General features: G+C 37.3%; 2 protein-coding genes across 4 annotated transcripts; both read left to right on the top strand.

Annotated features, from left to right (window-relative positions):
- The first annotated feature begins 726 nt into the window (after positions 1-726).
- LOC111431524 (probable cyclic nucleotide-gated ion channel 20, chloroplastic) lies at positions 727-15,096 on the top strand. Of its 3 annotated transcripts, XM_023068198.1 has the most exons (14): positions 727-959; positions 2,519-3,035; positions 5,428-5,628; positions 5,976-6,074; positions 7,467-7,604; positions 7,950-8,198; positions 9,650-9,910; positions 11,043-11,188; positions 12,395-12,472; positions 13,511-13,640; positions 13,821-14,073; positions 14,214-14,376; positions 14,614-14,674; positions 14,770-14,876. In XM_023068198.1, the coding sequence occupies exons 2-13, from the start codon at positions 2,535-2,537 to the stop codon at positions 14,648-14,650; spliced, it is 2,256 nt and encodes a 751-aa protein (XP_022923966.1). In that variant the 5' UTR covers positions 727-959; positions 2,519-2,534; the 3' UTR covers positions 14,651-14,674; positions 14,770-14,876. The 3 variants fall into 3 exon arrangements, with proteins under 3 accessions (XP_022923966.1, XP_022923965.1, XP_022923964.1); XM_023068197.1 differs by lacking the exon at positions 14,614-14,674 and having other exon boundaries at positions 729-959; positions 2,525-3,035; positions 14,770-15,096; XM_023068196.1 differs by lacking the exon at positions 14,614-14,674 and having other exon boundaries at positions 729-959; positions 14,770-15,096.
- A 3,391-nt stretch (positions 15,097-18,487) lies between these two features.
- On the top strand, positions 18,488-22,653 carry LOC111431713 (homeobox-leucine zipper protein HDG11-like). The gene is made up of 10 exons (XM_023068423.1): positions 18,488-19,153; positions 19,305-19,422; positions 19,490-19,675; positions 19,760-20,230; positions 20,323-20,424; positions 20,510-20,719; positions 20,822-21,002; positions 21,081-21,349; positions 21,445-21,534; positions 21,621-22,653. The coding sequence occupies exons 1-10, from the start codon at positions 19,032-19,034 to the stop codon at positions 21,999-22,001; spliced, it is 2,130 nt and encodes a 709-aa protein (XP_022924191.1). The 5' UTR covers positions 18,488-19,031; the 3' UTR covers positions 22,002-22,653.
- Positions 22,654-24,486: the final 1,833 nt, after the last annotated feature.

Here is a 24,486-nt window from a genome sequence, read left to right as displayed (position 1 = left end):
TAATATAATTTAAAATATATTTTTTAGTTTATTTCCAAATATTGAACCCTATTGTGGTGTCTCTCAAATAATGTGACCCCTAACACACAATAAATGAAATAGATCAGTTAAATTATCATAATTATAAGTAAATGTGGGTTCTACTAGAACATTAGGTGTAATATTATGAATTTAATAAATTAAATTAAATTTTATGTATTAATGTACTTAAAATATTAACCTCTATTCTATCCATATTATTTTCACCGTCTTCTTTTTGCTGCATGTTTGCAAGTAATTATATAAAAACATAAATATTGTATACTTAAATTATCTTAATCATCCTGTTATTTTGGAGACTTAAATTTAATTAATATACTAATTATGACTGTATTAATATACGTGTATTTAACCTTCTAATTAGCCTAACTCAAGTGACTTAAGTAGGTATACTATCAACTGAATTTTCCAAATTTCACCAGTTGTTTAACTTAAAAAAAAAAAAAATTAACTTTCATTATACTTTTACAACACGTTTGTTTACTTCACTGAGTATAGATATAAAATTTTAGTTTATATACACGAAATATTTAGTCTCTATTAATGAAAAAAAAAAATTGCTATTAGGAGTTATTTAATTTTAATCCCGCGAAGAGAACGGTGATGGTATTTACGCGAACGACCAATGGGCGTGCGAGTAGGCCAAACCCGCGTTAACTACAGAGAGACTGTGGACGAGGCGTAGGAACGTTGACGGAAGGCTCCTTGGACGGATAATAGATTAAGCATGAGAACGTTCAAAGTCTTCGCAGTCGCTGCTTTGCCTCGGTCAGCTCTTGTACTATACAATATCCTCTCTCACAATGCAGTTGCCGGCTTCTTCATCTCTTCACACTTTCACTTTCTTCTTCTCTCTGCTGCCATGGATTTCGCTTAAGAATCCAGTTCTAAGTAACCTTCTGCATCTCTCTCAGTCTCAGGTTTGCCTTCTCCTCTCCAGCTTTTCTTTTCTTCAGGTTCTTTTTCTGTTTTTCTGTATTTTTACTTTTGATGGCTTCTTGGATTCCTACTGATGCTTTTTGAGCACCGCAATGGTCGAATTGCTTATTTCTCTTGCTCAATTCAGCTTCTTATAGTATATACAAACAACATATGAACTGAGAAAAGAAACTAGAAGCAACATATTTGCAGTTGCAATTGCTTTCTTACTTTTTCATCTGCTTCTTTCTCTTTCGATCTTTCCTGCCTGATATAGGCGCGCGCCACACGCACATACACGAATTCCTTCAGCGCGCTCGCTGTCTGATATTTCCAGCTTTCGGCAATTCCTTCTTCGCCTGTCTGATATATCCAGTAGTGTTCGTTGGATTTACTTTTTATGAAGGTCCTGCACGCTGATTTTCATTCAACTTCAGTAATTAAAGGAAAAAAAAAAAAAAAACAATTAGTAAGGCCAAATAAATTTCTCAATCCAAAAACTAAAAAATATTAGTCATTCTCCATCTTTGGAGCTCTATTAATAGGAGCAAGAAAAATTAAATTACTTCAGTAGCCAGCAACATTAAAAAAAAAAAAAGAAAAAAAAAAAGAATTTTACTTACAGTTATTAGATCTAGCTGAATGTCAGAATTGTTGAGTTGGTGATATTAAAAGTTCACAGTTTAGGAATAGATGAAGTAAAACGTGAAATGTCGAGTCAGTGATGGTAAATTTCCATGGTATGTAAAGGGGAGGGAGTAATACATGAAATGTCGAACAAGTGGTAGCAAATTTTCATTGTATTTTATTTGATGCTTGCTGGTCTTTTCTGAGGAATGTGTATTCTGTCTCCAAATGAGATTGTTTTTTTTTTTTTTTTGGAATAGTGCATTTCGAGCTCTATTTTGATGAATTGTTTGGAAAGAAACGAGAAAAAATTTGTTGATATTTGTGATTGGATTACAATTAGTCTAAAATAGTAAAATCTTTAGATTTTGGTATTTCTTTTGCCTAGTCGCATTCTAGGTGCGCAAATATCTCGTAATTTGTTTTTGTCCATGTAATAACCGTTCGCTTATTAAAATTTTATGTACATAGATTTATTTTCAGTAAACGAGAATCAGACAGTGTTTAGTATTTTTATGCTGCTGTGGGAATTTAATGTTGATCTACAGATGTTCAAGACGTGCTTATTTCCGAATTATGTTTTTCCTTATCATTGGCACTCCAGAGGGAAATGGGCATTCTATTCATCATCTATAATCTGAACTCCATATGGAACATTGCTTCCTTTCTTTTCTTATGAGATATCTGTTTAGTTGCTTCAAATTGATTGATGTTGTTGCTTCTGGTTATATGGCGCTTTATTGCGCCCCGATATCACTAATTTATAAGCAGAGGAAGTCAACTTAAGTCCCGCATCATGGAGATTTTATTCAGTTCAGACTAATGATTTGTGTTTGTCATATCATGGGAAAAAATGATGTTTCTTGTGCACTTCTCACTCTTTTCCTTTTGAGCAATTATTTCGTTTTTAATTTGTTCAGTTCTCTAATCCTATGCCTAGATACTTAGAAATGGCTTCCTTTGAAAAAGACGATACACCGATGCTATCAGACACTGGTCCACCATTGTTAGATGAACAACTGGGTTCTTATTTTCCTTCGTATGCATCATTGGCCCGGAGTTCATCGCTATCAATTCCAACTTCTTCTGGGATATATGTCAGTGATGCAAAGCTTGTTGGTTATACTGGTCCCTTACGAATTGAAAGAAAAAGTCCATTCCTAGAGAGTGGTTCAAAATATACTCTCCGTAAACCTGAAAAATCTTCACAGTCAAGTCCAGGTGTGACTGAAAGCAAAACTGCAGAGCCATTGACAGGCAAATTTCCTTCTTTCAAGACGAATGACGCGTCTGATTGGGCCATTCAACACTATGCTGGCAGAAATGAACACTTAATAAAGTCTGGCCAGCTGGGAGTGTGCAATGATCCTTTCTGTATAACATGCCCAACATATAATTCCAAAGCATCGCAACAGAAAAGCTCAAGAATGAGAGGCATATTTGACCCTGAGGTATTTTCTCTCCCTCAAAGACCAATGGATTATTTTTACACATCATGCGCGCACAGCTATTCTTATTAGCCTCAGGATTTACATGATAGAATTGTTAGTTTCTTACCTATTTATGAATATCTCGTTTAACTCATGCTTGCAGGATTTAAGGGAGTCTTCGTCGGTGCTCATAGTTTCTTTAATGTAAAATTTCTGCATGGAGTCCAAATAACGTCTCTTCATGTGTATTCGTTTATCTTATCAAACGCAGGCTAACTTATTTATTTAACTATCAGGTTATTTTTGTACTTATTGAGAGGTTGTAAAGCATACTGCCTCTTCTTGGTCAAAATTACACGACTTTGCTATTTTCCCTACTCCGTAATCAATCTGGAAGGAGGTCAATTGATAGTTCGGGAGGAGATGCTTATCTCCTTCCATCTTGTGTTCCTCCTTTTAGGTACTGAAAGCTTTGTGTCTCTTATTTAAAAAAATATTTCGATTTTTTTAAACATTAAAGAAACTATTGATGCATGCCTAATCTCGTGCATCAGTTGTAACGCAAAGTTGCACTGTAAGGGTCATGATCAAGGAGAAGTAAAAACAAGCATAGTATTCTTCTCAAACCTTCCTTGTAAGAGAACAATGTCCATTGGGGGTTTATGTAGAACCTAAGATGGATTTTTAAATTTTGTTGATTGCATTAATCCTTATGTTGTGACGCATTATGGACTTCTGAGTCATATTAGCCAACTGCTAGTTGAGGATACCAGGTCCATTTAGCAAGAATCTCAAGAAAAACTTCTGACGTGAAGACACTTGACTGTTTGAACTCCAACATAACTTGTTGGATTCAGCCTCTTCTGAATTAATATTAAGTCTCCAAGACAAAAAGTTAGCACTTGGTCACCTTTTCATAATTGAGCCTTCCTAGTTCATATGGTTTGGCACAAGTTATTTTTCATTGACAATGATGAGCAAACGTACAACGGAAGGAGTGGTGTTAATAGCAGTGTGGTAAAGGTATTGCACCCAACTCCACCTATTTCACCAGTTCAGTTTGTACGTAGTGAAACAACATCGATAGATACCGAGATACCCATACCATTTTGCATTGCTCATTAGTTTAAGGACAATGGTATGTGCTTTGCTGGAGGTAGATGTCGTATAGGTCAGTGAAAATGCAGTCTTCATCCGTCGCCATGGTCCTTGGTAAACATACAGGTTTTTTATTCATTTATTTATTTATTTTGGTGGCTACTCCCTTGGCAGTGAATGGATGTTCAAGTGGTTAGAAGTGGCAATATTTGGTTGGGTTGTTACTGTTACCAGGTTAGTATCACCTCCTTCAAATATAGCGAAATCCTGACTGAAGCTTATGGATATATCATATCCTCCCAAATATGACAGATATGGGTAGTGGATGGAATAAACTAGGAGAGGAAGTAGTCAGCTATTTCCTTTGTTTGCACACGTATGCTGTCTAACAAACTCCTTTATTACATATTTTTATGTGCCAAACACGATACATTTCCAAGATTCTCTCAAGTGACCCACAATAGGACTGCGGTGGAATTCTTGCAACAAAAAAGGAAAGTGATAGGTAGAATGTGATAATGTACATGTAATGGTGTGAGATTCCATTGGAAAGTGAGCAATCTCTCTATGTATCTGTTCCTTCAGCTAGTCCAAGGCTACCTTGACTCTTGATGAGGTGTTATTCTTCTCAATTTGTCTAGTAATTCTTGCATATTCACTTTGGCTATTTTTTATAGAGAAAATAGTCAACTTATAGTGGTATTCAAGATAAAACATCTGCCTCCATGTTTTCCCTCCCTGTTTTGTATAGTTTGTCCCATGCTAATAAGTTTGCAGCGTATATTTGGTTACCTATCCTTCCTATTTTCCGTTCAAGTAGAAATTTGAGGCTTCAATGACCTCTTACTTTGGAATGCTAACTAAGCAAGTGTGGTATCAATTTCTTGAATGCTAAAACAATGGCCATAAATGTAATTATTGAAACCACATGAATGTACTTGGTAATTGTTCTTTTTAGGTTTAAGTTGTGCTATTTACATTTATCTCATCAAGTATTTTAATTTGGTATGTACATAACTGCAGTTCAAATCATGTTGCTTTTCTGAATGCTTATAGACTTGCACACAAGTTGGCGTGGTTATTTGATGTACACGGTAGTCGTGAAGGATGATAAAGTGTTTAAGTAATGATAAAATATTAACTTACTATAACTCATCAGCTTAAACTTTTGAATTCAGTGGTAATTTAACATTGAACTATTCGATAAATAAATCATCTTCTATGATGTTTTTTTAAAGTTGAAAGGTTCAGCAACATGTTCTAAAACTTGAAGTGAATCGATCAATCCTTACACGTGCTCGTTCTGTTTGTTCAGTTTCACAAGGATCTCTACGGAGAAGGGAAAGGTTGGGCAGTGAAGTTTCGGTCTGTCTGGTGCTTCTTGCTTCCGTATATTCCTGGAGTTATGAATCCTCATGCAAAAGTTGTTCAGCAATGGAACAAGTTTTTTGTTATTTCTTGCTTACTGGCGATCTTCTTGGACCCGTTATTTTTCTTCGTGCTTGCTGTCCACTTTGTATGGCTTTCTTCCTTTTCTTCCTTTTTCTCCAATCATTAAAATCTGTAAGTATTTTTGATTGGATTATGAGGGAGTTAAAATCCCCTCACCTCCTTTTATCCTTTAAAAAGAAAACAGCTAATTTTGATCTATTCTCTTTTTGACATATTTACTTTTTGTTTCTTATTTTTTTAGTTTTTCTGAGGGATACATTTTGTCTCTTAAATACAGTAATAGATTTTCTTTTTATTCAATGCTATTTATCGAATCCGTGAACTTTTTAAAAATAAAAAATCCATGACCTAATGATTCTACCATCGCATGTACCATTTACTCTTAACAAATTGTTTAAGTTACTCGTGCAGGTTAAGAAGTGTATATTTATTAATTGGCCGATGACCACAACATTGGTGGTTTTCCGAAGCATGACCGATTTTGTCTATTTCCTACACATGCTTCTCCAGGTAGCTGTTTATTTTTCTTCCATCTGAATTTTAATTAAGACATAATTTATTCGTTGTTTACATGTGATAAGGTAATATATTTATCGATTACATAGCTAGAAGGAAATAAAACATGCGATCTTGTGTTTGCTATCTGTTGATATGAACCTTCTTATTCATTGTTTACCTGTGATAAAGTAATATATTTATCAAATTTTTATCTATCAATAAAAAGTTGTTTTTTATTGGGAAAGAATATTTTCTCCATAATTGCTAGTGATATTTCTTGCTTATTATAATGTTTTATACTAATGTAGAACTAGAGGTAATTCATGGACAAGATATATTTGCAAATTTTAGTTTAAATACTACCTTTTCTGTTTGAATTTCCATTTTCTTTATATTACGGTCCCTAAATTTTCAGATGTTCTAGTGCAGTTTTTCCAAATTTAAACGTTTAGCTTTATTTCTTAAAACTTTACTTAAAAAACTATTTTAGTTTTTATCGTTATTGTTTCATTTAGTGTTTAATAAGAACCTAAAGCTGTTGGGAAAGCCAATATCTAACCTACTCCACTTATCCTTGTACACATTATTGACTAAGTGAACGGAAGATGTGACCATGTTATGTTTGTTAATTAATTTATTAAAAATTAATGATGAGGACTAAGGTGGTTTTTTATCTGCAGTTTGAATGTTTGAATGTTTATGGCTCAAAATAGAATAAGTGCAAAAATTCTTAGACCAAAATAGGATTTGTATCACATCTTTTTTCCTTTTATATTTTTTAGATTGAAGATGAATTAACTGTCGTATATTGAATTCTTTTATCCTTAATGCAAATGTATATTAAATCATATATATATGACAATCATATTTTATCTTTGTGAGACCTCAAGTGGGATATAATTTGTAACATTATTAATGAAAGGGCCAGTGTCATTTTCTTAGTAGAACATTACATATGAGTGAATTTAAACCTATGATCCATGATGGAGGCATTGATGTCTGACTACTTAAATTATGCTCAAGTCAACAAGAAACTACTACATTGGATATTATTAAATTTATTGAGTTGTCAAAACTGTTAAAAAATGTTTCTCTAAGATTTTTTTTCTTAATATGGTAATTATATATTTTCCTTTTCCAATTTCCATTAATAAAAAGAAACATGTCAACCATATCTCCTATAGAGGTCAAACTTCATAGAGTCATTGAATAGTTGAATAGGTCCATGATAAGGGAGGTAACACAAAAGAACATAAAAGAGGATGAAACCCTGGATAAAGAAACAATCAAATCTGATTTAGATGCATAAACTAGAAATTCAGACTAGGTAGACAATTTCGTACAATCGTTTGTTTTCTAGATCCATCTCTAACTACAAAATTTGACGTCTTTAATTACTTCCAGTTTAGGTTGGCTTACGTGGCACCAGAAACCAGAGTTGTTGGAGCAGGCGAATTAGTTGACCATCCGAAGAAAATTGCTAAGAACTACCTTAAAGGAAATTTTTTTATAGATGTGCTTGTTGTTTTACCGCTGCCTCAGGTACGCTGCCCCATCCCCTGGCTCACACGGGCAGACACATGCTCAACTAATCCACATTTTGTGTAGAAAAATTTGAGGTCACCAATATTGTGCAGTTCGATAACCAACATTTTCCTGAAATCTCAAGTTCTTGCAGAATATCCTGGTTTTCTGAATTCTAAATTTCAGAGATGCCCTTGATATATATCCGAATGTCTTTCTTATGGTTGTGAATGATTTTTTCTTTCTTTCTAATTTAGCATTACTAACCATTAGCTAACTGGTTCAATGTTATTATTATGTTATGCAAGATGTCTGGACGTATCAGTATCCAGAAAATGTGAAATTTCTCTCTCTCTCTCTCAGATAATAGTTTTTCTAATCCTGCCAAACTCTTTGGGGACATCTGGAGCAAATCATGCAAAAAATCTGTTACGCACTGCAGTTATGGCTCAATATATTCCCAGACTGTACAGGTTTCTACCTCTTCTTGCTGGTCAGTCTCCAAGTGGCTTTGTTTTTGAGACAGCATGGGCAAATTTTGTCATCAATCTTCTCACCTTTATGTTGGCTGGTCATATTGTTGGGTCTCTCTGGTATCTCTTTGGGCTTCAGGTGGACTTCCTATCTCTTTTGATATGCTTCATTTCACATCTTCTAATTTTTTTATAATAGCAAACGGTATCCCTTTTTCTCGCAGTTTTTCCTGCAGTCATTGAAAATTTTTTACTGTGATTTCTTGAAGCAAAGTTTTCAATCCCCCCCCAGTTTTAAGTTAAAACACTCTGTCAGAGTACTTATAGGCGATATGTTGGAAATATGAATAGAATATTAGTAAAGGCATAGTGGTAATTAGTCAGGGGTCACGGGGAAATTAGGGATCTTAGAGGAGGATTATTTTGGAGGTTGTCCAATGTGAGACTTGGAGAGGGATGTAGCTCTCTCTACTTTTGATATTGCAATATAGTTCTATTTTGTGTTTCGTGTTGTTAGGATCCTAACACAGTCACATTGCATCTATCATGCATCTTTGGAAGCTTCCTAAATGGTTTTCTATGTGCTGCTCTCTCCTTTGGCTGACTCGGCCGGATTTTGTCATGGATTTTTCCTTAAGGAGTTTTATTTTGGGGGTGTTTGGTTGGGGACTTGTGATTTCTTAGTGCTACTATCCCCAGATCCTTTTGTTTGTTCGCTCATTGTTTCTGATTTTCTTTATATATTTTTCGTGGTTATAGTGCTCCTAGTTAAGTTTTTTTTTTCTCTCTTTCTTTCTTTTCCTTCTCACTCCTTCAAGAGTTCGTTTTTTTTTTTTTTTTTTAATATTTCCTTTTCATATTACCAATGAAAAGTTGTTTCTTGTTCAAAAAAATAAATCTTTAGTGAAAAGATAAACTTTTACTTATAAACTTGGCAATGTTAATATTCATCCTTAACTTTTTATTTCATTAATTTGAACTCTACGCTTATACAATTATTGCGCTTTTGTTCACTTTTGCTACATTCACTGACTTATTTGAACCTAAAACAATGTATAAAGTCTCTCAATTATCTAATTTCAATGACAATCAAGTGTAGCATAAGTTAAGCCTGTTAATGCTTAACATTCAAACTTGAGGAAAAATCTCGCAAGAATAAAAAATTTCAACAGAAAATTAATTTTTGTGTCATCTTTCTTTGAAGGCCCATCAATTTTGTACATGTCTGTTCATAATTCATTGAACACACATGCAACAATTTTTTTGATGGGTTTTCAAATAAAAGTCTATTAGAAGGTTAAGATTGCAAAACTTGTTCTAATTTAAGTCGATGATTGCAATACTTATACGTCTATAGTCCAATTTGATACATTTTGCCTAGTTTGAGTAAAATGGATTTTCTTTTCCCTATTATTTATGAGTATCTAATAGTTACATGGTTCCAATAGCAAAGGTACCCCTGTCTCTCTACGGTCATGCTGTTGTTTAAATTCCTACTCAGAATAATAGTTTCATTTCAAACATGTAAGCTGTCATTTTTTACATGAACTACATTTCTCTTTTCTTGAATCATTCTATGTTGTTATCCAGGGGGTGAATCGATGTTTTCGGGATGCCTGCAATCGCACTGGAAGTACGTTCTGCTTAGAATATATAGATTGTGGGCATGGGGACGAAGCTGGATATGACATTCAGGATTTACGGCGAGATCAGTGGAAAAGTAATGAGAATGCTACGGCATGTTTTGCTAAAGAAGGTTTTGATTATGGAATCTACCTTCAGGCTGTAAATCTTACTACAGAAAGCAATTTACTCACGAGATATACTTACTCATTGTTTTGGGGATTCCAGGTATTTCTCACCATTTTTTGACCTTGGAATTTTGACATTGATTTAGCAATGATCATATTCTCTCTAAATCCGACCTTTTGAAGTCGTTCAGCATCTGGAATTTGTACATCATGGTGCCAGTATTTTATTGAATAGGGGAGGGTTATCCAAATTTTAATTGCATTACTGGTTTGTTTGATATATGCATACCTGGTTTGATATATATTCCGTATCTTCATGCTCATTCTTATTTTTGTTAAGGATTATTGAGAGAAGTAGTCCCCTAGTTAAGAGGAAGATCATGGGTTTATAAGTAAGAAATACTAATGAGGCATTTTGGGAAAACCAAAAGTAAAGCTTTGAGAGCTTATGCTAAAACGGTAAAGTTTTTCTTATGGGAAATGGTCCATTAACACAAGTAACCACAAACAAAAAAAAAAAAAGAAAAAAGAAAAAAGAAAAAAAGAAAAGCTGTACATGACTCTACTCCCAAATTGGTGTCCATTATGTAAGAAAGACAACGAATCTCAAAACCATCTGTTTATATAGTGCACATATACTTAAAATTTCTAGACATAAATTCTTAATATTTTCGGATGACGTCTCACTTTTCCTACGGAGGTTAAGGACTTATTGGACATGACTTTAATATACCATCCCTTCAAGAATAAGCTCTCCTATGGTAAATTTTATTATGGCTTTCTTTTGGAATCTATGGTAAAAAGAAATCAAAGAAAAGCTTACGGTAGATTCTTCAAAAATGTTATTTACCAGGCTGTTTCTTTGTGTAAATTATCTAATACTTTTGCTTTCTATAGACATACCTCCCTCGTAAATTGGGAAGGTCTTTTATAAGCATCGTGGATAATACATCCCTTTGGTAAATTTCAAACATTTATGAAATTGTCTCTTAAAAAAAAAAAAAAAAAAAAATCCATAGTCCTAACGAATTCCTATCTTTTTGGTTTATTATTATTATTTTTTTTTAATATTTCATATCTATAATCTCTAGGCAAAAGATGAATTAGCGATTAAGATTTATCAGCTAATGACACGGGGGACTATATTTTAAATTGGATTCTCTTTTATGTAATCTTTAAAAGGAATACAGGTACCACCCCTTGACATTTGTGGTTTCAATTGTGTTATGCAGCAAATCAGTACTCTGGCCGGAAACCAAGTTCCAAGCTATTATGTCTATGAAGTCCTTTTCACTATGGGTATTATTGGGCTTGGTCTATTGCTGTTTGCTCTTCTCATCGGGAATATGCAGATTTTTCTTCAGGCTCTAGGAAGAAGGTAAGGATTGGCTCTAAGGCTGTTTTTCGCAATATTTACAAATATCAAAGGAAGGAGGTAGGTAAGAGTTCAAAGTTGAGTAAGATCAAATTGTAAACATGTATAAGTAGCCTAAATCTAAGAAGGTTTGTTACCTTATGGACTAAGTTAACAGTAATTATCGGGTTTCATATAACAATTATATAAATCTCACATCTCCTAGAACTGAATTAATAGAATACCCTTGACTTAGCACTTTGTCTAAAAAAATACCCCTAAATTTTTATAAGTTTCGATAATACCCTTACATCTATGGATTTGGCACTATGAAAGAGGCCCTTTAGTGCCAAATTCATTGAATCAGAAAACCTGCATTTATACTCAGACGCTCTTAAGTTCCTCTCAAGCCAGATATTACAAGAAAATTCTTCTGTGTTGTAAGTTGTAAGTTGTAAGTTGTAAGTTGTTTGGCCTCTATTGGTGAGCAGTCTTTTGGTACGCCCTTTGTATTTTTTTTTTCTTCATTTTCTCTCAACGAGAGCTTTGTCTTACATTTTAAAAAATCACAAAGAAGTGAAGAATTCAATTGTTGCACCATACTGATACACACACTATGAGAGGAAAGATGAGAAATGGATCTCCTTTGAATCCTGCTGTTTGTATTCAAACTCATGATGGACAAATACCAAAGGAAGAAGCTAACGTTTCTGGGATAATTCCTTCCAAGGGCTATCTTGCGAATGGTAGAGCTCAACTTAGTCAAAAATTTGAAGAGATATTTGTAGGAGAAAGCCCTTATCCTTCAAGCTTCCAAAACTTCCTACACACACCTTGGTTAAGGTCCATCTCACCAAATTATCGTCAATCCAGTCGTCATGGGTCCCTCAAACTTTTTCTAAAAAAGATCCAAACATAGGAATAGTGAGTAAGAAAGAGTGGTTAAATTTAGTCAAATTCTTTTTATACTAGTACCGTAGAGTATACATACGTTGGAGTAGAGATCAAGGATTGTGCCTATTAAATAGCGAAGTTCTTGGAAATGAAACAGAAAATTGATTTGGAAAAAAACAAACCTTTAGCATTTATTTTTTTTCAGATTAACCGTGTTTACTCCATACGAGCAAAGATAGACGCACTTCTTTTTTTCTTTCTCGAAATCTAAATTTCTTGCTTTTGCCTCAAGTATTAGCTATTAACGGAACCAATTATTTTTTTTCTTCTCTCCAGGAGGTTAGAAATGTCATTAAGACGCCGTGATGTTGAGCAGTGGATGGAGCATCGTCGCTTGCCAGAGAGTTTAAGAAGGTGCGGTTACTTTATCATTTCTAATAATTGAGGGCAGTTATACGAGACCTGTTGTGATAACTTCCTCGTCTTAATTAAATTATACAGTTTCCTATGTGGTCTTGTGGTCAATTAAGTTTCTACAACACTTCTTATTTAAATTTAAAATTTTAGAGTTGGAATCTTGTCAATTTTTACTATTTATTTTCTGTTTTCTATAACTCTTTTTAGGGTAGAATTTGAACTTCCAACTTTAAAGAAAAGAGTAGATATTTTAACTGATGAGCTATGCTTATATTGACATTTTTATGTCTATTTTAGTTATGATTGGGTTACTGTGAGCATAAATGCTTTAACCAAACCTTAATTTTCCTTTGTTTTTCTCTTATCTCCAGCCAAGATTCTGTTTCTCACTCTACTTCACATTATTTGTGTACTTTGCCACTCTCGCCGACACTAGAATTCTTTTCTTCCAGTGCACAGTTGCAACCTATTTTCTAAAGATATAGAGGCTATTTGGTAGTTTTTTTTAAACATATTTTTCTGTTTTTTAGAATAGAACTTCGGGGAAAAACATTTTCTCTTATTTCATTTTAGGTTTATTTTTATGGATAACCCGTTTTTTTTTTAAGGATAATTGGAAATTGTTCATCATTTAAAATATATATCTACATAGGATGTGGCTAATGAACTAATGATCTCAAGCGGACCATTTTGCCTTAACCATTCAAAATCACTTGGTTATCGTTCTTAAAAATAGTTTTGAAAACAAAAAAGGAAGAGTGCTTTGAAACAGTTTCCATACAAGATTGTTTTTCGTGACCGTATGTGGACTATAAAGAATTGCCTACCATAATTTGAAAAAGTTAGATGTGTGGAATATCAATTTTGAAGAAAATTTGACTATTCAATGTTTGAGTGAATTCATTATACATTTTTTAACATGTCAAATTTATTCTTATCCTGACTGAAAAAGTTGGCACTTCATCGTTAATGAGTTATGATCCTGCATATCCTAGCAATTGTTTCAAATGACCCTTATTATTTCCCTTTGTATAGGAAAGTACGACAGGCTGAAAGGTACAATTGGGCTTCTACAAGAGGCGTAAATGAAGAGAGGATTTTCGAAAATCTGCCTGAGGACCTACAAAGAAACATAAGACGACATCTCTTTAGATTTGTCAACAAGGTGGGTAATTTTATTTTTACTGATATAAAAAATATAGTAATATTATGTTTTACACTCAAATGCTACTCCACATGTTGCATATTTGTTGTCTGTCGGAAATTCAATGACACTGAGCTTAGTAATATTATAACGGATTGTGGATTTGAACTGATGTGACAACATTTTGAAAATTTGGCTCAGGTGCGCATTTTTGCACTGATGAACTATGAACCTATTTTAGATGCAATACGTGAGAGACTGCGACAAAGGACATACATAGAAGGAAGTGAAGTTTTTACTGCTGGAGATATCATTGAGAAGATGGTTTTCATTGTACGGGGGAAAATGGAGAGCCGTGTAGATGGGAACGGGATTGTGGTTCCCTTATCTGAAGGAGATGTCTGCGGCGAGGAACTTCTAACATGGTGTCTTGAGCATTCCTCCATAAACAGAGGTACTTGTACTCTCAATTCGTGTTCTACGCTTGCATTGGTGGGTTTGTTCTCATGGTTCTCAACTTTCAGTTGCTTCATTATAAGATGTCTAAAATCGAGTGCGATAGGCCCAGTTTTACCATATATGATCTTATTACAGATATGAAGCGACATCAAATTCCAGCACAAAAATTGGTCAGCAACCGGACAGTAAAATGCTCGACGAATGTTGAAGCATTTTCTCTCCGGGCTGCAGACCTTGAAGAAGTGACCAGTATGTTTTCTAGATTCCTGCGAAACCCACGTGTTCAAGGAGCCATAAGGTGATCTTTATAAACGTCGGAAGTTTTTTGAGTTTCTACTTTTAGTATCTCATTTCTGTTTGGAATTCCTGAAATTAAAAAAAAAAAAAATAGTTCCCTTCCAGTTATCTTGCCTCAGAAGAGAATTCCCTGTTTATTTGTGCAATTACTTTTCTATCTAAAGGTTAACCATAGGCTCTGCTTTCTATTCAAATGTTTAAAGCCTCAAAACCTTAATATGGAAAATCTCTACAACAGCGAGCTCAAATTTTCATGTGACTTACTCCAAATGTGAACATCCCCTAATCTGAAAGGCGGTGTATGTTTAAGAAGTCGGCCTTATTCACAAATGCAGTATTGAATGACAAATTGTCTGCTGATCGTACGAACTAACATACATACAATTTGTGGCAGGTATGAATCACCCTACTGGAGGTTCCTCGCAGCAACGCGTATTCAAGTAGCTTGGAGGTACAGGAAAAGGCGTCTATATCGAGCTCAAACCTCCCACTCTAACTACTAATTCCTCAAGGGAGGCTTTCTTTTTTGGGGAAAGAAAAGGTAATTGCCTTGTACATCCATCAGCCTGAGTTCCTGTCGCTGTTAGTCCCTATTATTAGTTTTTGGTTAACCTTATCCTTTCATTGATAGTCAATAAATATATATTCACATTGTACCATTTATTGATTTAAGTTAGTATTATAATCTCATTGAATTCAATAAATTTTTTTGAAGTTTTTATTCTTTTTTAAAATTATGTATTTATCTTATGAAAAGTAAGAGTAGATTTTATTTATTAAGGAAAAAGTTAGGCTGATTGGGAATATTTGGTACTGAAACTTGGCAGTAACGGAGGAGGTTGTGGAGATAAAATTAAGATTATATATTCTTTTAACCATCAATATTTTAACTATTTAGGTTATTTAAAAGAATCTTTTATTATTTTAATAAATTTCAAAAGTATCCATGAAAAAATATTCAAAAAGCCACATCCAAAAATAAGCACATATTATAGGAGTTAGTGGTAATGGTACTTGAAAAATAAACAATAATAATAATAAGCTACTTTAATTTCTTTATTTATATATATGATTTATTTATTTATTTAATAAGCTTCATAACTATCCATTAATTGTATTGTACAAATAAAATAAATAAATCCATTAATTGTAGTTGCAAGGTCTAATTATATTGAAGCATTAAAAAAATGGGTGTTAAATGAAAATAAATTGGTAGGCATCTCAATTTGGAAGAAGGTTATTGAGGTGAGGCAATTCCTTATCTTCAGTCCTATTACCCTCATTGCAAGGGAATTCAACTAAAACAACATTTATATTTATTTAATTATTCCTATAATTTTTTAAATATTTTTCATTTCCATATCAATATTAATTAATATGTTGTATTAATTACTCTACGCCCTTGCACATTAAAGGAAACTACATTTAAATCCTCGCTAAAGATGCATAATCATATATTTTAATTACAAAAATATATATATTTTTTTTTTGTTCAAATGACGATAGAATCCAATCAATTTAGACCACCCGACTCAAATCATAAAAAGTTAATTTTTGGTCGGTTTACAGGTTAACATTTTTTTTGGTCGATTACTACCATATTTTTAAGTTTATTAGGCAAATTAAGAAAAAAAGAACAACCCAACCACTTAACAGTTAAATAAAAGGTTGGATAATGAACTCTTTGAAGGCGAGTTAGATAAATTATTTTGAAGAATTAAGTGGTTGGGTTCTTTAAATAATTAATATTTTATTTTTTAATCTAGTTTTTATTATTATATAAAATCTTTTAACTAATAAATCTTATATATATATATATATATATAACCTATTTTTTAATATTTTGATTTATTTATTGTTTGCTGTACTATTCTACCTGTAGTTCCCATTAATTACTTGATACCTAACTATTTATATGTTGACATATAATAAATACATAAATAAATAAATATTAATACATTTCAAAGGCAAAGTAGATTTTTTTTAATTGCATGGGTAAATTTCAACCGAAATCATAATTATTCTTTTAAAGTTTTTAAAAATACTTTTTAAATATTTTTTAAAAATAGACATAAAACATGAGAAAAATTATAAAGATAAGATATCTGATAAAAAAAATTGAAACTACTATGTACACCAATAAAGGTACGTTTTCTCGTAACTCAATCATAAAAAGTTAAGAGTTTATTTAAATTGTATTTTGATTACAAATTATAATTTTTGTTGATAAAAAAAAGAGAGAGAGAGAGAGAGAGAAAAACCCGAAAATAATTTATTTATTTGCATGTGTCCAGCCAAAATATAATTACAAGTAGACGAGGAAGGGGACCAATCGAGTGCATCATGCACACACACCACTCCAGTGGGACCAAATTGCTCTTTTATCATAAAGCGCGGGAACACAATTCCTTTAATGCTAATTAAAATTTTAATTTCCTTTTAAGCTTTTCTTTTCTAAGATTTTATCTAAACCAGTTAACCTATATTTAAATTGATAATTTATATTATTAAAAAAATACGACGTTTGAATCAATATCTTATCTTATATATTGAAAATTTATACTCGGCCTTAGGTCAAAGTCCCAACCTCTATTCCCTTCCCTTTAAAGAAAAAGTCTTAAACTCTATCCCGAGTCTCTTAATTAGCCTATAACCTTATAGTAAAAGGATTAAAAAAAAATGTTTATATATTTTTATATTTATATAAACACAAAATTTGTAATTTAATTGAATGAGAAATAAGAAAGAGTGAAAGAGGAAAGGGAAGAACACAACCGGCTCTAAGTTTTGTGACGCCATCCCCACGTGTTATAAATGTAGGGACCAAACCCAGATTGGTCCACTCCGCGCCACCAACAACAATATCTAATAACTTCCATCCATTCCCTAAATTTTTAATTTTTTTTACCAATAATAATAATAATAATTAGATGGGATTTTATGATTGGGTTTGAGGAAAAAAATGTTGGAACTTGGGGAGTTTGATGGGGTAATTGGGTCCATCATGGAGAGTTGAGAAAAAGGAGGATGGCCGCCGGAAAGTGNGGGGGGGGGGGGGGGGGGGGGGGGGGGGGGGGGGGGGGGGGGGGGGGGGGGGGGGGGGGGGGGGGGGGGGGGGGGGGGGGGGGGGGGGGGGGGGGGGGGGGGGGGGGGGGGGGGGGGGGGGGGGGGGGGGGGGGGGGGGGGGGGGGGGGGGGGGGGGGGGGGGGGGGGGGGGGGGGGGGGGGGGGGGGGGGGGGGGGGGGGGGGGGGGGGGGGGGGGGGGGGGGGGGGGGGGGGGGGGGGGGGGGGGGGGGGGGGGGGGGGGGGGGGGGGGGGGGGGGGGGGGGGGGGGGGGGGGGGGGGGGGGGGGGGGGGGGGGGGGGGGGGGGGGGGGGGGGGGGGGGGGGGGGGGGGGGGGGGGGGGGGGGGGGGGGGGGGGGGGGGGGGGGGGGGGGGGGGGGGGGGGGGGGGGGGGGGGGGGGGGGGGGGGGGGGGGGGGGGGGGGGGGGGGGGGGGGGGGGGGGGGGGGGGGGGGGGGGGGGGGGGGGGGGGGGGGGGGGGGGGGGGGGGGGGGGGGGGGGGGGGGGGGGGGGGGGGGGGGGGGGGGGGGGGGGGGGGGGGGGGGGGGGGGGGGGGGGGGGGGGGGGGGGGGGGGGGGGGGGGGGGGGGGGGGGGGGGGGGGGGGGGGGGGGGGGGGGGGGGGGGGGGGGGGGGGGGGGGGGGGGGGGGGGGGGGGGGGGGGGGGGGGGGGGGGGGGGGGGGGGGGGGGGGGGGGGGGGGGGGGGGGGGGGGGGGGGGGGGGGGGGGGGGGGGGGGGGGGGGGGGGGGGGGGGGGGGGGGGGGGGGGGGGGGGGGGGGGGGGGGGGGGGGGGGGGGGGGGGGGGGGGGGGGGGGGGGGGGGGGGGGGGGGGGGGGGGGGGGGGGGGGGGGGGGGGGGGGGGGGGGGGGGGGGGGGGGGGGGGGGGGGGGGGGGGGGGGGGGGGGGGGGGGGGGGGGGGGGGGGGGGGGGGGGGGGGGGGGGGGGGGGGGGGGGGGGGGGGGGGGGGGGGGGGGGGGGGGGGGGGGGGGGGGGGGGGGGGGGTGAGTGAGACATTAATACGAAGGGGGTTTCCATAATAATGGTGCGCACCTGGGGTGGGCGTCAATATATAATGCCATTCTATACCCTTCTTTGTTCCTTTCCCCATTCCCATTTTCTAAATTCAGAGCGAACTCCCCGGAACTATGAGTTTCCTCCCTCCCTCCAATGGGAATGGCAACCGGAATGGGACTGGGAATGGGAATGGGGTTCCCTTTTACCTTACCTTACCTTCTTCTTCTTCTTCTCCTTCTTCTTCTTCCCTTTCAGTTACGCTTTTTTGTTGGGTTCATTGAATTCCAGAGAGAGCGATTAGGGGGCGGAGGAATGGTGGCTAACGGATCATCATCATCATCATCATCATCACCAGCGCTCACTCCGCCTTCTACGTAGCACCTCTCCCACTTTTCTCTTTAATTACGCCCCCCAACATTTCATCCTGTTTTCCCTTTTCTTCATCTCCGCCGCAACCGTTTCACCATTTTCAGCATTTTCAGCATTTTCCTTCGTATTACGCACTCAGTTTCACTCCATGCTGTTCTAATACTATTATATTCATTCTTTTCCCCCACCACACAACCATTAACCATACCCCCATGGAGTTCGGGACTGGAGGCGGCGGCGGCTCCGGTTGGGATAACGATTCCTCCTCCGACCCACAACGCCGGAAGAAATGCTACCATCGTCACACTGCCAATCAGATTCAGAGGCTCGAGGCGTAAACCCCCTTTTCTTCCTTCTTCTTCTTCTTCTTTCTTAGAACATAGACGTGTTGTGTTTGTATGGGTGTTTGCTTGCTTTTGAATCGACTCTGAATTTCTCTACTGTTTGTTTGTTTGTTTGTTCGTTTATTTGTTGGGGGAATGAAGAATGTTCAAAGAATGCCCACACCCAGATGAGAAACAGAGATTACAGTTAAGCAGAGAACTGGGATTGGCTCCTCGCCAAATCAAATTTTGGTTCCAGAATCGGAGGACCCAGATGAAGGTTTCTCCTCCCCCCCCCCCTTCTCAACTCTCTTCATAACATTCTTATAGGTTGAATAATTGTTCAGGCTCAACATGAAAGGGCAGACAATAGTGCACTTCGGGCAGAGAACGACAAGATTCGATGCGAGAACATAGCCATCAGAGAGGCCCTCAAGAATGTCATCTGCCCCTCCTGCGGTGGCCCTCCCCTTCAGGACCCTTACTTCGACGAACACAAACTACGAATCGAAAACGCCCATTTGAAGGAAGAGGTTTTTACCCTCTTCTTTTCTTTCTCCACAAGATTATCAAACAAGAACTGAATTGATGATGTATACTACGTTAATTTTTGGCAGCTTGATAGAGTATCTAGCATTGCGGCCAAGTTCATCGGGAGGCCAATCTCTCAGCTCCCACCCATTCACCCACCTCATTTTTCGTCATTAGAGCTATCCATGGCTAGTTTTCCCTCCCAAGAAATTGGCTGCCCTTCTCTTGATCTTGATTTACTTCCTGCAAGTTCTACAAGTGTTCCCACTTTGCCATACCACCACCCAATTCACCTCTCCGCCGTGGATAAGTCCCTCATGACTGAAATTGCCACAAATGCCATGGCAGAGTTGCTCAGGCTTTCCCAAACTAATGAGCCATTCTGGATCAAATCAACAAATGATGGACGCGACGTTCTCGACCTCGAAACCTATGAACAGGCTTTTCCAAGACCCAACTCTCCCTTCAAGAATCCCCATTTTCGCACCGAAGCAACTAGAGATTCAGGTGTCGTGATCATGAATAGTGAAGCATTGGTTGATATGTTTATGGACTCGGTATGGCTACGATACTCTCCCTCCCTCTTTGCACGTCGTCGCATCTTAATCGTTACGACAATTGAATTGAAGTTACTGAATTGTGTGTGCAGAACAAATGGACAGAATTATTTCCCACAATTGTGTCGATTGCAAGAACAATCGAAGTTATATCGTCTGGATTGTTGGGAACTCAGAATGGCTCGTTGCAACTGGTATATAGCTAGCTAGACGAACTCTTCCAATCTCAATTTACTTTTCAGTTTCCTAATTTTTGAGTCCAAAGTGTTTGAATTGCAGATGTACCAAGAACTGCAGCTACTCTCCCCATTGGTTTCGACTCGTCATTTTTACATCCTCAGATTTTGTCAACAAATCGAGCACGGCACGTGGGCCGTGGTTGATGTTTCCTACAACATCCCCAGAGAAAATCAAATAGTTTCTCATTCTCAATGTCACCGCCTTCCCTCTGGCTGCTTGATCCAGGACATGCCTAACGGTTACTCCAAGGTTTTGCCACTTGTTTTGTGTTCTTCATTTATCTTTATAGTTCAAACTCCAAACTTTATGATCCCGAGTTTCTTCTCATTGGACAATGCTCACCAAAAACAGGTTACTTGGATTGAGCATGTGGAGGTGGAAGATAGAGGCTCCACTAATTGGCTTTGTAGAGATCTTATTCATAGTGGATTAGCCTTTGGTGCTGAACGTTGGGTTGCAACTCTTCAGCGGATGTCTGAAAGGCTTGCCTGTTTAATGATGACTGGTAGTTCCAGTCAGGATCTCGGCGGAGGTAACTTCAATGTGTTTACGATCAAGTAGTAGTTAGTTTTTTGTTACTATGTCCTAAAGGATTGTTTTTCTCTCTCAGTAATTCCTTCATCAGAAGGGAAAAGAAGCATGATGAAACTAGCACAACGAATGGTGAACAATTTCTGTGCCAGTATCAGCTCATCTCATGGCCACCGTTGGACCACCCTTTCTGGGATGAATGAGGTTGGTGTTCGTGTCACGGTGCATAAAAGCATGGATCCTGGCCAGCCGAACGGCGTGGTTCTTAGTGCAGCTACAACCATATGGCTCTCAGTATCTCCTCAAACCATCTTTAACTTCTTTAAGAACGACAGAACCAGATCCCAGGTATTAAAATGTGAATCAAAATTTCAGAGTGGTCAAACACTCTATATGGCAAAGAGTTTATTAACTGTGAGCTGAATGGTGGGTGGTGCATGCAGTGGGATGTTCTGTCGGATGGCAACCCGGTCCAGGAGGTTGCTCATATAACCAACGGATCCCATCCAGGGAATGCCATATCTGTTCTCAGAGTGAGGCTTGTGTTGTTTTACTTATTTTTCCATGTCCGAAGCTTTACTTGGAAGGGTTTAGTTATGTTGTTTTTATGTTTGAATAGGCTTTCAATACAAGTCAGAATAACATGTTGATACTCCAAGAGAGTTGCATAGACTCATCAGGGTCACTTGTTGTGTACTGCCCTGTGGATCTACCAGCCATGAATGTTGTAATGAGTGGGGAGGACCCATCAAGTATTCCCTTACTACCTTCAGGATTCACAATTCTACCAGACGGTCGACGGGACCAAGGAGAGGGCACATCGAGCAGCCTCGACGTCCACAGCAGGTCAGGTGGCTCACTGTTGACCGTGGCGTTTCAGATACTCGTAAGCAGCTTGCCATCAGGAAAGCTGAACTTAGAGTCAGTAACAACGGTTAATAACCTTATCAGCACCACCCTCCACCAGATCAAAACAGCCTTAAATTGTCATAGTTCCTGAGGAGAAGAAGAAGAGGAAGAGGAAGAGAGGGTTTATCAACAGTTAAACATGATGTCCCTTTTTGTTTGTTTGTTTGTTTTTTTTTTTTTTTCTTTTTCTTTTGGTTTTTGGAGCTCTGCTACACACAACTGTTTGAGTCTTACATAACATTAATACATTGATGATGAGATGTGGGAGTGTTTGTGGTGTCCAAAATTGAATCTGGGCGTTTGTTGGGAGCTTTGAATGAGCTGAACCATTATTTACTGCTGCTGTTGCTGTTGCTGTTGCTGTTGCTGTTGCTGCCTGCCTCCTGCTCCTGCTGCTGCTGCCAAAGCAAAGCTGCTGCCTTTCCACTCCCATTTTACACCCAATATTGTTGTTGTTGTGGTCATTAATTTGTTTAGCTTAGTGTAGTTCAGTTGTTGTTGGGGGGTTGAGGCTGATATGACATTACTACAACTACCCTCACCATCTCCAGAGTCCACTGAGAGAGTCAAGAACGCACCATATCCGTTCATTCCACCTCTAAACCCGAAGCTCCAAACTTTGTATGGTTCGGGCATTGACTCACTCTCAAACATTTCTTCTGAATGGTTCGTCGTTTTACCGTCTGAATTCTAAACCTTTTTGTGGTTTATGTGTCGAAATCGTACTTATGCCTCATTATTAACTGCTTAATGCTTATTCTCAATAATGTTATCATTAATTTAATGCCTTTTAATTTCCCTCTTACAAAATAGCTCCCCCTCCCCTTACAGTCTGACACATTTCAGGATACACAAAATAAAAAAAAAAATCAATAATTTATTATCCTTTGAGAGTGTGAGCAATAAGTTTCACTCAATAATTCATTTTCATTGCACAAAGAGATGCAAAGTTTTGTTATTACTCACTGCATTATTTCTGTGTTGTTTTACTAATTTAATGCATATTGTTTATTCATTATATTTGAGGATATCTAAAATAATCATAATAAATAAATTACTTAATTGATATTTATTGCAACACAAAGTTAAGGAACCATTGGTAATTATTGAACCACTCTGCTTCATAAGAAGGAAAATTTTATTTATTTCTTATAATTTCTTGGGAGGGAAAGCCCAAAAATAAATTCCTGTATTTTTATATTAAAAAAAAAAAAAAACCCCAAATTTATGTGTGTGTACTGCATACATTATAAGGTGTAAATGAATGTGGAGCAATAATAATAACAACAATATAAATGCAAGTCATTTAATATTTAATTGTAATCAATTTGATCAAATTGGGACATATGATAACTAAAAATATAAAAATATTAACCCTAACTCAACTTTTCACCTAAACCTTCAAATGGTCCAATTATGATTTTATTGTTATGGGTTGGATGGCAAGGTCGGGTGTATATAAGGCTAAAAAATTTATTTATTTTTGGATTTTAGTCTTAGTACAATCTCAAACTAGTGTGATAGGAGGTTCGAAACAAAATTGTCTCAGCTTGTCATCGACACTTCTTACTAATGAAACTCCTTCGAAAAAAAACTAAAAAGTTGGCCCAGCCCATTTTTCTTTTGATTTGGAAGACGAGCATTGCGTTATAAAATTTATCGAGACTTAATTTTTATTAATGAACATATGTATCAAGTGGATCAAATTTGTATATTCTCCATAATAAAATATAAATATATGGATGGTAACTCAGTTTTTTTCAATTGAAAAATGACAAAAAAATCGCCCAAAAATATATATATATGGCGACATATTTTTTGTTTTTGTTGGTATATAATATAGTTTTTTTTTTTTTTTCTTTTTCAAAATGGTTTTCTAGGTACAAATTTGATGAATTTCATAATTTAATTTGGGAAAAATTAAAATTGAGTAAATTACAAATTAATAGACATTTTTAATGAAGAATCATAGATCCTAACTAAGTTTAGGATAGATGACAAGTTTTTGTAGACCGACTTTATGGGTGACCTTATTTTTTTGCACTTCAACTCCCCAATTTAATGACAAAATAATGACATCACAAACTCTTTCCTACAAATTTGCTAAACTCTAGACCCTTTAAATTAATTACCCAATCATGGTTTTGTTTTATATTTATTTAATCACATTAATATCTTCCATTTACGGTTCATCTGTGGTGGATTAATTGATGATCATTGTTATTTAATTTTTGTAGAGTACATCGAAAATTGTTAGTCTTTTACTGGAAATGAACTGTGTGAGATCCCACGTTATTGAAAAGTGGAACAAAACATTCCTTATAAACATGTGGAAACCTCTTCCTAACAGGCGCCTTTTAAAACCGTGAGGTTGACAACGATACGTAGAAGGTAAAAGTGGATAATATCTATTAAAAAAGAAAAAAAAATCCTCATATTTATGACATCATATTTGAGTTAGATAGGAAAACAAATTAATTTTTCCATAAATAAATAAAGGAAGATATATGTGTATTATTATTATTATGAGAAGTTGAGGTAATTAGTAAAAAAAAAAAAAAAAAAAAAAAAAAAAA

This window comes from Cucurbita moschata, unplaced genomic scaffold, assembly GCF_002738365.1.
Source record: "Cucurbita moschata cultivar Rifu unplaced genomic scaffold, Cmos_1.0 Cmo_Scf00036, whole genome shotgun sequence".
NCBI lineage: Eukaryota > Viridiplantae > Streptophyta > Magnoliopsida > Cucurbitales > Cucurbitaceae > Cucurbita > Cucurbita moschata.
Note: the sequence above shows the minus strand (reverse complement) of the source record. Positions and strands in the feature narration are given on the sequence as shown.

Excerpts from the sequence above, each read along its gene's own strand:
- LOC111431524 (XM_023068197.1), top strand. The coding sequence starts at position 2,535 with ATGGCTTCCTTTGAAAAAGACGATACACCGATGCTATCAGACACTGGT. Across the intron at positions 5,629-5,975 it reads TCGTGCTTGCTGTCCACTTT|GTTAAGAAGTGTATATTTAT; the intron begins GTATGGCTTTCT and ends TTACTCGTGCAG. Across the intron at positions 12,473-13,510 it reads TTGCCAGAGAGTTTAAGAAG|GAAAGTACGACAGGCTGAAA; the intron begins GTGCGGTTACTT and ends CCCTTTGTATAG.
- LOC111431713 (XM_023068423.1), top strand. The coding sequence starts at position 19,032 with ATGGAGTTCGGGACTGGAGGCGGCGGCGGCTCCGGTTGGGATAACGAT. Across the intron at positions 19,154-19,304 it reads CAGATTCAGAGGCTCGAGGC|AATGTTCAAAGAATGCCCAC; the intron begins GTAAACCCCCTT and ends GGGGGAATGAAG. Across the intron at positions 19,423-19,489 it reads ATCGGAGGACCCAGATGAAG|GCTCAACATGAAAGGGCAGA; the intron begins GTTTCTCCTCCC and ends ATAATTGTTCAG.